This window comes from Phlebotomus papatasi, unplaced genomic scaffold, assembly GCF_024763615.1.
Source record: "Phlebotomus papatasi isolate M1 unplaced genomic scaffold, Ppap_2.1 HiC_scaffold_107, whole genome shotgun sequence".
Classification (NCBI taxonomy): Eukaryota; Metazoa; Arthropoda; class Insecta; order Diptera; family Psychodidae; genus Phlebotomus; species Phlebotomus papatasi.
In genome coordinates, this window is record NW_026604356.1 from 39,900 (window position 1) to 55,679 (window position 15,780).

The 15,780-nt window shown below is 41.6% G+C and overlaps 1 protein-coding gene across 1 annotated transcript; it reads right to left on the minus strand.

The window, feature by feature from the left end:
- Positions 1 to 12,073: 12,073 nt before the first annotated feature.
- Positions 12,074 to 15,228, minus strand: LOC129808838 (uncharacterized). The gene is made up of 2 exons (XM_055858749.1): positions 14,608 to 15,228; positions 12,074 to 14,548 (listed from the first exon to the last, which is right to left on the minus strand). The coding sequence occupies exon 2, from the start codon at positions 13,661 to 13,663 to the stop codon at positions 12,224 to 12,226; it is 1,440 nt and encodes a 479-aa protein (XP_055714724.1). The 5' UTR covers positions 13,664 to 14,548; positions 14,608 to 15,228; the 3' UTR covers positions 12,074 to 12,223.
- Between the last annotated feature and the right edge of the window lie 552 nt (positions 15,229 to 15,780).

The following is a 15,780-nucleotide window of genomic DNA, read 5'->3' on the forward strand; positions in this document are numbered from 1 at the left end:
GATAATCATATAAATATACTTACATAAATCTAGAATAAGTTAATATATACATATAGGACAGTAGAGTGGAGCAAGTGTAATCTTCACCACCACTACAACTATAATAATATAAGAAACACTATATGTAGAAGTTATGAAATCAATATCTTGATACAGAATATTATGTGTAACCATATAATTGACGAAGCAATAAATGGAAGTAAAATGAAGGAAATCAAAAACAAAAAAAACTCTTTCGCTCTGCTAAAATTCGACGCCATTATCTGATTGTTAATGCTGTTAAAAAAAAAGATTCTAGTTTCAGAAATACAACGCGTGACGATATGATCTCAGGAGGTACCAGGATAATTAAGACAAGAACGGACTTTTGTTAAAGAAACAAATAGGACACAAGACAAATCAAATACGACTCCAATAGGAGATTAGCAGTATGTAAAAGGAGATGCCATATAATGGAGTAAGAACTACTCAAAACAGTAACCAAAAGGAAAGTTTGAGAGTAGGATGAGCAACCAAAGTGATAAAACAGAACTGAGACCAACGTCATGATCATGATCCATAAGGAACTGCCATGAATAAGCAAACAACGATACCAGAACAACAGAGCTCTGTGAAAGTAATTGTTAAAGGACAGCTGACGGATAAGTTAGCGTTGCAGATGTTTTTGAAGAAGTCAATCACAGAAACTTAGTGATTGGGAAAATGCCACAGAAAAGGACAAGATGTCCGTATACACAGGGGTACTGTGTGAGGAATGCGCATTGAGGAACGAGACTAGCTTGACCTACGTGGACTGTGGATTTTCGGCCAGTGATGTGCGGAAGTGTCCACTCCTAATGCAGTGATTGGCTCCAACAGGTGCTGTGGGTTTTTGGCTCTTCACGGGTATTTTAGGCGATCTCCAAATCTCTAGAATGCCCACGTCAAAGAATGTGATTTGCCCAAACAGTTACTCTGTTGGCTCGCGCTTCTCACGGGCACTTTCTCAATCATTGAGTCCGGGGAGTGTCACCCCTACAAATGAAGTGAGTAGCTATAACACGTTCCCATGTTGTAGCTTCTCGCGGGGCCTCCATTTCTGGTCGGTGGCAGACCAGGTCACAGTGCCTAGTAGTTAATAGGACTGTGGGATTAAGCTTGCTTAATCATTCGATCCATGGTGATAAGTGGATTCGAGCGCTCTATGTAACACGGAACTTAAAGGTTAATTCGCCTTCCTGGTATACTGGATTCCTAGGTGTTGTGGTGCTATGGGCTAAAGGAGCAGGTTGGTAGCATACGGTCCTGGCCTGGGGCTCCTACCATTCACCACGCTGCCAAGGGACGGCAGCTTCGTCAGGATTGGCCGAATTGTAGAGCGTGCGGCCTATTCGACACATGTCAACCCTCGTCGACGGCTGCAACCCACCAATCCCAATTCCTTATTCCTTTAACACGCCCAACCCCTACCATCCCAAGGCGGGTGCTGAAGGTTGCTATATGGTGCTCCTGTTGCTTATGGCAATTAACATCAGTACTTCAGTGAGTGATCATCAGTCGCCGTGGACATTCACTCTCAGGAAGTTGAAATAAGGGTGGCAAACCTCAGTTCCCCAGTTTCCCTCTATACGTTGTTTTAGTTGTATTTTAGGTGAGCCCCATTTTTGGCTTATAAGTCGCTGGAAAGAGTACTTCTCGGAATTGCTCAATCCTCAGCAAGGCACTGATGGTGACGTACCCATGAGTAAAGGCAGGGAAGAAAGTAGTCCTTCAGAGAGTGAAGTCCTGTATGCAATTAGTAAATTGAAGGATGGAAAAGCTGCAGGAATTGACGAAATACGTCCCGAAATGCTAAAAGTCATGGGTATAGTGGGTGTTAATTGGCTCACGCGTGTCATTAAGGTGGCTTGGCAAAGTGGGAGAGCACCGAAGGACTGGCAAGTTGGGGTCATTGTGCCCATTTTCAAGAAGGGAAACAAGAAAGATTGCTCCAATTATAGGGGAATTTCCCTTCTGAGTTTGCCTGGCAAAGTGTATGCCAAAGTCCTTGAGAGAAGATGCCGAGAAATAGTCGAACCCAGACTGGGTGAGGAACAATGCGGGTTCAGACCTGGTAGAAGCACTACGGATCAGCTTTTTACCCTGAGGATGATTGTCGAAAAGGCTTGGGAGTATGCAATTCCACTCTATGCTTGTTCCATAGATTTGGAAAAAGCATATGACCGAGTACCGAGAGAACAACTTTGGGATGTACTGCACGAGTACGGACTGGATGAAGAATTGGTAGGAGCCATTCAGTCATTATACAGAGACTGTAGTAGCTGTGTTCGTGTAAACGGATCCAAGTCGGAAGATTTTCAGGTGGGTGTTGGACTGCGCCAAGGGTGTGTTCTATCACCATTGTTGTTCATAATATATATGGACAAGATTATGGAACGCAGTCGGGGGCAGAATGCGATTCGTATTGGGGATTTCGGGGTGAGCCATATCCTCTTTGCAGATGATTTGGTTCTTTTTGGATCTTGTAACTAGCTTTATTAAAATATAAGAAAAAAATAATATATTGATGGAGTAAAGATTTTATTAAAACTGAGTTAATACAAAGACCGAATTATGAAGTACTTTACTGAATTTAATTAAAGTAAGAGATTTTAAAGCGGAATGAATATTAGAATATAAATTTACTTTAACTTTCAATGCAATAGCCGGGAATAAATTTGAAGAAGAAATTCTTTACAAAACAAAAAGGGTTAGGATTGGGAAGGAACTCATCAGCTCACTCAGTCCCGGATATGGTTACACCGGCGAAGTCTCCTCTAAGGTTATGAAACTCAGCCCTGGATGAAAGATGTCCCCGACGAATCCGCCTAAGGGGCCGCACGCCTCCCGCGGTGGCGAAGTATCGTCCCTCGGCGAGATACGGTGAGGTGTCTTGGTATTTTCTCCACTACGTCAGATCATGGTGAGCTGAGCTGGTCACAGAAGCCTCACTCGAACAAAGTTCACTGGCTTCATGAGGAATTCCCGGATGGGACACACGGGTTCCCCAAGGTTCTCCTCTGCCCTTACACTTGACAACACAACGTGTGCACTCGTTGAAGACTTAATACCGAGTTCCCCGGGATCGGAAAAATGGATCACTGGAAGGTGGGATCATTCTACTCACACAAACAAACACACCAATGTGGCACAGTTACCATAAAAATCGTTGTCCCAAAATAATCGATATTTTATGGAAAGTGTATGTTAGAGGGAGACCGATTGTTCCCCTCCACAACTCGGGTGAGCTCTTTCCTTTTTTTATCACCCAGTATCCCAATAATTTATAATTGTTCCCCCTCGATCACTCTCATTCTTTTTCAAATCGTCAAACAGTCAACATCAAATTATCTCAAGTGAATTTAATTATTAATCTCTGTGAAATATAATACAGTGAGTCATTGTTAATAAAGTAGTGTTTCTTAAAAGTTCTTCACCGCCTTTTATTCAAGAAAATTTGGGCAACAAGTTGGGATATTCCTAACTAATTTTTATCCATATTTCAAGGTGAGGACAGAACAGTGTATTTAAAAACGACCGTTACAATCTTCCGAAGAAAAACTTCAGCGCGCACTTGACCGATTTGTCAATGTTTGTGCCGAAACAGGTATGAAGGTGAACGACAAAAAGTCGGAGGTAATGGACATCTCGACAGCCTGTGAAATGTACCATACATGTTGATGGAAAAGCTTTGACACAGGTGGAGAAGTTCAAGTATCTCGGGGTGTTATTCACGAGTGATGGATGGTAGGTTTCACGCCGAACTATCGTCGCGAATCGGTCGAGCTTCTGCAGTAATGAGGGAGCTTGGCGGAAGCGTGGTGAGGAAGGCCGAGCTTAGCCTTTCGGCTGAGTTATCGGTTTTCAAAGCTGTGTTTATTCCTATTCTCACCTATGGTCATGAGATTTGGGTAATGACCGAAAGTATAAGATCGCGAGTACAAGCTGCCCAGATGAGGTACCTTCGGGCGGTTAAGGGAATTACTCGCCGAGATCGAGTGAGGAATGTGGCCGTTCGTGAGGAACTAAGAGTCGAGGAGCTGCTTCTTCGGGTTGAGAGATCACAACTTCGATGGTATAGACATGTTCAGCGCATGGATAGAAAAAGATTCCCCAGAAAAGCTATGCAAGCCATTGTGAGAAGGCGTCGACCTCGAGGCAAACCTAGGACGAGGTAGCTGAATCAAATTCAGAATCTTGCCTTGGAACGCCTCGGGATCGAACTCGAACATCTTCCTGAAGTGGCGGAAGATCGACAAGCGTGGGCTGCTAAATTGGATGTCATGGGCCCGCGACCCCAATAGGGAAAAGCGGTTGAAAATGAATGAATATGACAATGTCATATGATAAATTTTGGTCATATGGTGTGAAGCTCTCAGTAATTCATATGAATCGCATTTTCGAATAGTTGCTTTTATTTTACCACATAAAAATTAAATTTGTCATATGGCAATGCCATACGCTTATATAGGCTTCACTCCTATGACTTAGCCAAATAGATTAACAACTTCTCTAATTTACTCTCTCTAATTTAGTCAAGATTTTTTGAAAAATTTGGAGCTAGGATTGGATAATCAGGGTATATGATCCATTAGATTCTGATGAACCAGTCAAATTGCTTGTTATTTATAATATTGAGAACTTTGACTAAATTTTTATCCTGAAGACCGCTGTAAAGAATTCCTATTCAGGATGACTGATGACTATCAAATTTTCATCAGTTGTAGATATCGGTCCCAGGAACAACATATGTCCTGAAGTAATATAAGTCTAAGTCTACGTAGAATAGTATGGAAAACAGCCGTCGCATATACCCTTTTGATTTAATGGGTTATAGTAAATAATATATTGTGTAATATTACAAACATTACAGTTAGAAATCGTGAAACTACTATTTTCTCTGTTATAATACTCTACCATTATGTGAATAAAATAACTATAAGTGAAGCATTTCTCCTACTTGTGCCAATTTACACAAAATTATTTACACAGGATGATGCAGTGTGATCTTCTCCCAGGTTAAAAGAAATTATTATATTAATCATTCAGATTACGCAAATAAGCCGTAGTAGAAGCAAAGTAAATATAAAATGATGTACCTGAAGCCGAGGATTTAGACTGTTGAGATAATTTCACATGTCGCACAAAAACGCGACCTTCTCCCAAAATGTTATGCCGGATCTCAACTGTTCCTTAACTTCTTCATCATACTAGAAAAGAAACACATTTATTAGGTGTGATTCCTTCATAATCACACCTATTGTGATACTCCGATTTTCTAAAAGTGCTCCGATCGAGCTGAAATTCACAGGGTATATGTTTTGAACATCCCTGATGCCAAAAATGATAGTCCGCCATTTTCGGGTCCGGCCGGCCGTCCGGCCGTCCGTAGTACGCAATATCTCCGGTTTGGAAAGAGATATCTTCATAAATTTTTTTTTAAATATATCTACTTGATTAAATTGTATTCTCGGTCTTTTGTGGATAATTTTGAGTCAAGAAACACGGTATAGACCTTTTTAAAAACTTCTCTATTTCCTCCTGCTACGACGTTTCGGAGATTGGTTGTCTCCTTCCTCAGATCTACAATGTTTATGGACAATATTAGGACATATAGGATTTTTTTTCCTTTCAAATTTTCTAAATCTTATGCAGGACTTACATGGGTAGGTATGGGGAAGCTCTTATCAGGTTTCTGGGGAATTACTTGAACAATTACACACACTTGGACTTCATAAAACACTTTCTGGGACGATGACACCATTTGGACGGTTTGACGCAGAATGATGGGTTGCTGGATATCGACAATTTTTACTCTTCCTCACAGCTGTGGAACTCCTCTTCCTCTCTGTTGCTCCCAAGTCCTCTTCTCTGTCCAACTCTTTGGAGTAAGGTTGAATAGGCCGAGCTAATTGCTTGTGTATCTGTTTTTTTGTTCACGTTACATGTTTTTGTGAGATATATGTGGAGAGACTCTAAATATTCAAGTTTCCTGTTTTGTTCACATCTATCTAGTATTTCTACTTCATCGAAGTGAAAACGGTGTCCCTGCTCTCTCGCGTGTGTTACTAGGGCTGTAGCATCTTGCCTTTTATCTACATTTGTTTGTTGTTGTATCACACTTCTTTTGTGTTGGTTTAGTCTGTCTCTCAGCCGTTGGATTGTTTTTCCTACATACATTTTGCTACACTCACAAGGAATTGAGTAGACAACACCACTTTCCATTGAGATATCCAGCTTGTCTTTGAGATTGGAATGTAATAGGGAATTGTTGTTGGAGCTCCTGAAACATACCTTGAGTTCTTTAACTTCTCGTTCTAGGATAGTTCTTATCAACTCACTGAGCTTAGGAATGTATGTTATTGAACGATAAATGACGTCATCCTTCTCATCAGCTGTTTCTAGTTGGGCTTCACTGTTGTTGTTGTTAACCACAGAAATAACAATTCTCGTCCAATTTTCCCTATTTCCGAGTTAAATACTGCACATCTCAAGCCTGAAGGAGGCTCTAAACAAATGTAAAGTTTGAGGCCCCTATCTCTCATAGTTTCCGAGATAATCGACTTTAAAGATTTTCAAACACTTTTATACATTTCTCGTCCAATTTTCCTCATTTCAAAGTGAAATTTTGCACATCTCAAGCCTGAAGGAGGCACTAAACAAATGTAAAGTTTAAGGCCCCTATCTCTCATAGTTTCCGAGATAATCGACTCTAAAGAATATCAAGCACCTTTACGCATTTCTCGTCCAATTTTGAAAATCTGTTTAGAGCCTCCTTCAGGCTTGTGATGTCCAAAATTTCACTTGAAAATGAAGAAAATTGGACGAGAGGTGCATAAGTGTGTCTGAAAATCTTTAAAGTCGATTATCTCGGAAACTATGAGAGATAGGGGCCTCAAACTTTGCATTTGTTTAGAGCCTCCTTCAGGCTTGAGATGTGCCGAATTTAACTCGGAAATAAGGAAAATTGGACGAGAAATGCATAAAAGTGTTTGAAAATCTTTAAAGTCGGTTATCTCGGAAACTATGAGAGATAGGGGCCTCAAACTTTACATTTGTTTAGAGCCTCCTTCAGGCTTGAGATGTGCAGAATTTAACTCGGAAATAGGGAAAATTGGACGAGAAATGCATAAAAGTGTTTGAAAATCTTTAAAGTCGATTATCTCGGAAACAATGAGAGATAGGGGCCTCAAACTTTACATTTGTTTAGAGCCTCCTTCAGGCTTGAGATGTGCAGAATTTAACTCGGAAATAAGGAAAATTGGACGAGAAATGCACAAAAGTGTTTGAAAATCTTTAAAGTCGATTATCTCGGAGACTATGAGAGATAGGGGCCTCAAACTTTGCATTTGTTTAGTGCCTTCTTCAGGCTTGAGATGTGCCGAATTTAACTCGGAAATGAGGAAAAATGGACGAGAAATGCACGAAAGTGTTTGAAAATCTTTAAAGTCGATTATCTAACTATGAGAAAAACTATGAGTGAGGGTGACCTATAACTTTAAATCCATTTAGAACCTTCTTTTAACTTGAACTCGGCTAAGATCTATAATTTCCAGGAGGAAGCTTCAGAAATCCTCTGACCACAAAAGGTATCTGAAGTGTTTTGGACATAATATGCAAGAAAATTCCAGAAGAACTGGGATTTCCTTGAGGAATGTCCAGAAATCCTCTGACCACAAAAGGTATCTGAAGTGTTTTGGGCATAATATACAAGAAAATCCAAGAAGATCTGGGATTTCCTGGAGGAAGCTCCAGAAATCCTCTGACCACGAAAGGTATCTGAAGGGTTTTGGACATAATATGCAAGAAAATCACAGAAGATCTGGTATTTCCTGGAGGAAGCTCCAGAAATCCTCTGACCACAAAAGCTATCTGAAGTGTTTTGGGCAAAATATACAAGAAAATCCCAGAAGATCTGGGATTTCTTGGAGGAAGCTCCAGAAAACCTCTGACCACAAAAGGTATCTGAAGTGTTTTGGGCATAATATACAAGGAAATCCCAGAAGATCTGAGATTTCTGGAGGAAGCTCTAGAAATCCTCTGACCACAAAAGGTATCTGAAGTGTTTTGGACATAATATGCAAGAAAATCCCAGAAGATCTGGGATTTCTGGAGGAAGCTCCAGATATCCTCTGACCACAAAAGGTATCTTAAGTGTTTTGGACATAATATGCAAGAAAATCCCAGAAAATCTGGGATTTCGTGGAGGAAGCTCCAGAAATCCTCTGACCACAAAAGGTATCTGAAGTGTTTTGGGCATAATATGCAAGAAAATCTTAGAAGATGTGGGATTTGCTGGAGGAAAATCGCAAAAAATTGCGAAAAAGCTAGGGAATTCCTTGTCCGGAACAGTGCTTGAGATGATCCCCATGTGGATGGACTCAGATCTGACCATTTTTGGAAGAGAGATGGCGAAAAAGCTAGGGAATTCCATATCCGGAACAGTGCTGGAGATGGTCCCCATGTGGATGGACTCAGATCTGACCATTTCAGGAAGAGAGATGGCGAAAAAGCTAGGGAATTCCATATCCGGAACAGTGCTGGAGATGGTCCCCATGTGGATGGACTCAGATCTGACCATTTCTGGAAGGGAGATGGCGAAAAAGCTAGGGAATTCCATATCCGGAACAGTGCTGGAGATGCTCCCCATGTGGATGGACTCAGACCTGACCATTTCTGGAAAAGAGATGGCGAAAAAGCTAGGGAATTCTATATCCGGAACAGTGCTGGAGATGGTCCCCATGTGGATGGACTCAGATCTGACCGTTTCTGGAAGAGAGATGGCGAAAAAGCTAGGGAATTCTATATCCGGAACAGTGCTGGAGATGGTCCCCATGTGGATGGACTCAGATCTGACCATTTCAGGAAGAGAGATGGCGAAAAATCTAGGGAATTCTATATCCGGAACAGTGCTGGAGATGCTCCCCATGTGGATGGACTCAGATCTGACCATTTCTGGGAGAGAGATGGCGAAAAAGCTAGGGAATTCCATATCCGGAACAATGCTGGGGATAGTCATCATATGGATGGGCTCAAAACTGATCATATCTGGAGGAAAAATGAGGAAAAGTAGGATAATACCATGTCCAGAGCTTTTCCAGGGATGGTCATCTTGTGGATAAAGAAGATTTGGGGATGGTCACCATGTGGATGGACTCAGATCTGACCATTTCAGGAAGAGAGATGGCGAAAAAGCTAGGAAATTCCATATCCGGAACAGTGCTGGAGATGGTCCCCATGTGGATGGACTCAGATCTGATCATTTCTGGAAGAGAGATGGCGAAAAATCTATGGAATTCCATATCCGGAACAGTGCTGGAGATGGTCCCCATGTGGATGGACTCAGATCTGACCATTTCAGGAAGAGAGATGGCGAAAAAGCTAGGGAATTCCATATCCGGAACAGTGCTGGAGATGGTCCCCATGTGGATGGACTCAGATCTGACCATTTCTGGAAGAGAGATGGCGAAAAAGCTAGGGAATTCCATATCCGGAACAGTGCTGGAGGTGGTCCCCATGTGGATGGACTCAGATCTGACCATTTCAGGAAGAGAGGTGGCGAAAAAGCTAGGGAATTCCATATCCGGAACAGTGCTGGAGATGGTCCCCATGTGGATGGACTCAGATCTGACCATTTTTGGAAGAGAGATGGCGAAAAAGCTAGGGAATTCTATATCCGGAACAGTGCTGGAGATGGTTCCCATGTGGATGGACTCAGATCTGACCATTTCTGGGAGAGAGATGGCGAAAAAGCTAGGGAATTCTATATCCGGAACAGTGCTGGAGATGGTCCCCATGTGGATGGACTCAGATCTGACCATTTCTGGAAGAGAGATGGCGAAAAAGCTAGGGAATTCCATATCCGGAACAGTGCTGGAGATGGTCACCATGTGGATGGACTCAGATCTGACCATTTCAGGAAGAGAGATGGCGAAAAAGCTAGGGAATTCCATATCCGGAACAGTGCTGGAGATGGTCCCCATGTGGATGGACTCAGATCTGACCATTTCAGGAAGAGAGATGGCGAAAAAGCTAGGGAATTCCATATCCGGAACAGTGCTGGAGATGGTCCCCATGTGGATGGACTCAGATCTGATCATTTCTGGAAGAGATATGGAGAAAAAGCTAGGGAATTCCATATCCGGAACAATGCTGGAGATGGTCACCATGTGGATGGACTCAGATCTGACCATTTCAGGAAGAGAGATGGCGAAAAAGCTAGGGAATTCCATATCCGGAACAGTGCTGGAGATGGTCCCCATGTGGATGGACTCAGATCTGACCATTTCTGGAAGAGAGATGGCGAGAAAGCTAGGGAATTCCATATCCGGAACAATGCTGGAGATGGTCCCCATGTGGATGGACTCAGATCTGACCATTTCTGGAAGAGAGATGGCGAAAAAGCTAGGGAATTCCATATCCGGAACAGTGCAGGAGATGGTCACCATGTGGATGGACTCAGATCTGACCATTTCAGGAAGAGAGATGGCGAAAAAGCTAGGGAATTCCATATCCGGAACAGTGCTGGAGATGGTCCCCATGTGGATGGACTCAGATCTGACCATTTCAGGAAGAGAGATGGCGAAAAAGCTAGGGAATTCCATATCCGGAACAGTGCTGGAGATGGTCCCCATGTGGATGGACTCAGATCTGATCATTTCTGGGAGAGAGATGGCGAAAAAGCTAGGGAATTCCATATCCGGAACAATGCTGGGGATAGTCATCATATGGATGGGCTCAAAACTGATCATATCTGGAGGAAAAATGAGGAAAAGTAGGATAATACCATGTCCAGAGCTTTTCCAGGGATGGTCATCTTGTGGATAAAGAAGATTTGGGGATGTCTAAAATAATGATGAGAAGGACGTCTTATGTTCGTAGATCATGAAATTGATTTTTCTTGCAAATTCTAATTCAATTATACTGCGAGAAATGATTGATAAATGGTTTTTAGCTCGTTAAAAAACTGTGGCCGTTTTTTGCTCGTAAGATTTCTATAGAGGTTTTTTGAAGTCACCAAAAAATATACAGGGTTTTTGCAATAAGGTCCTCATTTGTTGTACCAAAAGGTGAAAAAAATCCCTTACAAACAGGGTCATTCTTAGGTGAATTAACAAATGAGTTAACTTCATATGGTGAGGGGGCTTACATTAAAGAATACGTGTCGACTGGGCCTAAAGCTTATGCCATCAAGATATTCAATCCTCATACAAGAAATTATTCTTATAAAGTAGTTTTTAAGGGAATAACAATGAACAGACACACTGAAGAGAAAGTCAATTTTAACTCTCTTAAAGATCTAGTAGAGGGTTCAGATTCTGTAGAAGTTAAATATAATGATAGCATAAGAAGAGAAAAACGCTTTAAAATGGCTTCAGGTCCATCTTCAAAAAAAGTAAGTTTTACCTTCAATAAAAGGCTATGTGTTACAAATTATAACACTCTTCCATATGGGTATTAGTTGCCTATAGAACTCATATTTTACATGAATTAAAAAATTGCAAGTACGTAATTATGTACTTCATATGTATATGAATTATTAATGTATAAATGTGTGTAAATAGAAAATAATATATATATGTATATGTATCAAGAAGTATGTAATATATATTGGTAAAGAATGTTAACTGTGATATTGAGAGCTGTGATAAGTGAATCTGTGATATGATCTGATGATGGAATGTGTATGCAAACCTGTGATAATGAATGATATGATTCTGCGATAAGTGTCTGAGATAATACCAAAAGGAAGTTCTGGGACAAACCTGTGATAGATTTATAGAGATTAATATTCGGCAAAAAAGACCGATTTTCAGGTTTCTCCGTTCAAATATTTTATTTCACTTATAAATTAACACTAGGTTAACAAATTGTAATTAAAAATTAATTGTAAATTGCCTTATGGCCAAGATAATGTGTGATTTCTGTGTGTGATGGATAATTTGATGGCAGAGCGAGGGTATAGCTGATTCACCTGGGCTAGTTTTATAAACTCAATTTGATAATTTTTATTGCGCAATCCTTTTTCTTACAATGACAGGGATAGAAGTATAATGACAGAATGACTTTTGTGCAAAATCCGCTAGAGGAGCAGTTAGATGAAAAATTTAAATTTAACGACTGAACATACTCCCGGGTTGAAATACAAACATTTGGATTTCAAGAAATTAATCGAAATTAAACAATGAGATAAAGAATATAAAAATTAAAGTTGATCATCGTCATCAATTGGCAAAAGTGAGATCTTCGAGATTGGCCGCTTGAAGGTCCTTCCGTCCTTGAGTTTCAGTTCCACTACACGTATCAGGTTGTCTGCTCCGGGAAATGTTTTGATGATGCGACCAATTGGCCAGAACATGGGTGGAGTTTTGTCTTCTCTAAGCAATACGACATCACCTTCCTGTAGATTTCTTTTCTTTTGGAGCCATTTTGGTCGTTGTTGCAGCTGAGTGAGGTACTCAACGGACCAGCGATTCCAGAAATGTTGAAGCAATTGCTGGACCCGTTGCCAACTACTAAGGCGATTGACAGGAAGCTCTGTCAAGTCAGGTTCTGGTAAAGCTGTGAGCGGTCCTCCAGTGGAAAGAAAATGTCCCGGAGTAAGATACTCCAAATCCTTGGGGTCCTCGGACAAAGTCGTAATGGGGCGTGAATTGAGCACTGCTTCAATTTGAACTAACAAGGTTGTTAGTTCCTCAAAGTTGAGACTTGCATTAGCAGTGACTCGGTACAGATGTTTCTTGACTGAGCGAACAGCAGCCTCCCAGAGGCCACCAAAGTGAGGGGCATTAGGTGGGATAAAATGCCACGTAATACCTTCCTTCGAAAAGTATTCTCGAAGAAACTGGTTGCTCTCCTGACTCAAGAATATCTGTCGAAGTTGAGTCAGCTTTCTTTTCGCTCCAATAAATTTTTTCCCGTTGTCACAGTAAAAATGTGCAATCCTTCCCCTTCGTCCAATAAGTCTTTTCAGAGCAGCGGTAAAGGCATCAGCAGAAAGATTGCTTACGGCTTCCAGATGGACTGCCTTTGTCACCATACAGATAAACACTGCGATGAAAGCATCTCTGGTCTGTCCCTTTCGACCATGCATTGGTCGAATTTTCACTGGTCCTGCGAAGTCACATCCACAATGGAGAAATGGACGAGCCTGGTTCACTCTAACCTTGGGAAGAGAGCCCATAAACTGCTCACAGGGTGGTGGATTCATTCGGAAACAAGTAATGCATTGCTTGATGATCTTCCTCACCAGATTTCTGCCGCCCAAGGGCCACCACCGCAATCGCATGGAGGCTAACACATGTTGAGGACCCGCATGTAGTAATATCTGATGTTCATTTCTGGCCAGGAGTTTTGCCAAATGTCCCTTTGGAATGATAAGGGGACACCTTGTTTCCATTGATACTTCTGCATGACGGAGTCGTCCGCCGACTCGTAGCATACCCTTATCATCCAGGAAGGGATCCAAGGACTGGAGAGTCTTGCATTTCACTGGCCTTCCTCTATTCGGTTTCTGGAGTTGTTTGATCTCATCAAACAGGTAGGTGCGTTGTTCAATCCTCACAAGAATATCCAGGGATTCTTTAAGTTCAATGACAGAGAGTGGTCCGCATTTCTTTGCCTTAGGATGGCGGCAATTGTACATGAAACGTCTCCAGTAAGCTATTACCCTATTTAGCTTATGAATTGAGCTGAATTTGTGGATAAAATTCCCAAAAGAATCTTGAGTGGAAACTGAACAGTTGATTTCAGCCAATTCAATTGGATTTTGTAAGAATTATTCTGCTACCGGTGAATTTTCTGCTTTTAATTTGAAGTTCTGATGGCACTTTTCTCAATCCTTACCCGATATCCATCAATCCCAAACACCCGACTCCGGATTCTTTCACCTTTCAATTCTTCTCAATATTCCCTCTCACAAAGAAACACCAATTCTTCTATCTTCAATTTCCACAATTAAACCCTTTATTCCTCAGCAGAATTAATCACAAACCCCCTTTGATTTCCCGAAGAGACCCTCAGTTAAAGCCCATATAAAATTGGTTATATTATACCGAAATTTACACAATTATACAACACAGAGTTCTACTTAAGGTTTGTTCGCTTATTTGAGTCCGATGGCCGTTCTTTCTCCCTCTCCGTATTGGGGCTCCCGCAAATTCTGAGGGACTAGCAAGATGCGGGGATTCTTTGTGCCAGGGTGGGCTCTTGCAGATTCCAATTGAGTGGTGATGCGCACCCTGATTACGTCGGGTTGGCACAATTCCCGGATCCTCAGGTGACTACTTTCTCGTTGTGGAGGGTAACCGTGTAGACACAGAAGACTCTCTCCGAAGACTTTTCCGATCAGACCGAAGTTTTTTGCCTCCGCCGATTTTCCTCCGTAGGAAATAGGTTTCCGGATCTGGCTTAACACTTCTTGCGCTGTTCCTCACCTCGATACCTCCGTGGTATTGAGGGTTGACCAGGATTATCTTCCGACGTCCTCTTAACCCACTAACTCCACTCCACTCACTACTGTCTTCTCTTCCTGAGGGGGAGAGAAATGTTAAATCACCTTTCCTCTTTCGCAATCCAATCCAGACTGACCTCATTTTGCCCAGTGATAATTAATACCACCCGGAAGATGGGACGAGAGACACACATACACACAAAAGTACACTGTACACCCAATTGGAGATCCCGGTGACACTTTCAGCTTACTTCACGCTGCAATAATTTCTATTTAAAACGCCAACGGTTAGCGCACGTAATATCTCCCCTTTCTTCCGAAAAAAAGAAAACGGTAAAAGAAAAAAATGTCTTGAGGTGTCCGGAGAAAAAAATGTAGTTTAGGAGGAAAAATTAGATATCTAAAACTGGTTTAAATTAAAGAAAAATTGAAAACTCTATCAAACCAAAGAATAGCGGTAGAAGACAATCTGTCAGTGTTCGAAAAAGCACAAGACTCGTTACCAAAAGGAATGGCCAGAAAGATCAGAACATAAAGAGGGTTCGCAAGTCTCCGTATCCGGTAATAAGTATATATTATAAGTTGTAAGCAAAATTAAGTTTCATAATCTTCCAGTGAAGATCTCCTTCCTCCCACCGCCCAATGGATACAATCCTCATCTCTCTAGGAGAATTTCAGGTAGGTTAGGAAGGGATATTGAGGAGTAAAGTGGTTTACGAAATAAAAATTCCGTAAATTGGATGCTCAAAATCAGAAAAGATACCATTGGTAAATAATGTACTCAGATTGAATTAATCATTTTCAATTTCTCCTTTCGCATTTCCTCTCTGAGATACTCTGAGTCTCAGATAATCATTGTAGAGGAAAATAATAAAACAAAATAATGAATGAAAGATCTCCGCTGTAATCGGATAGGAAAGAATAAACTTCTATCAGCCTCCAGAACCGCCCTAGAGGAGTCCGCTGAACCCCTACTCAGCTCCACAAGTCCACTCGGCGAAGAATGCACACCGGATGTGCCAAAGGGACCAAAAAAAATTAATAAGCTGACCCTAGGGACTGTCATCGATATTCCACTACCAGTGTCCACCCAATTGACGGTACCCCCTCGCTCGGATGCACCCAACCACGGTACCTTCTCTCTCCATTCGCCGGATTGACTTCGGCGTATCTCCAACACTCCATTATTATCCAGCCATCCGGTCCGATTTCTTTTGAGCTTCTGACTTGCTCATTTCTTGATATGATCAGCATTGCGATCCGGAACCCGGTGATTGACTGAGATCACTCCGTTTGACTGTTTGGGGTCT

Coding starts and splice junctions, on each gene's coding strand:
- LOC129808838 (XM_055858749.1), bottom strand. CDS start 13,663: ATGTACAATTGCCGCCATCCTAAGGCAAAGAAATGCGGACCACTCTCT.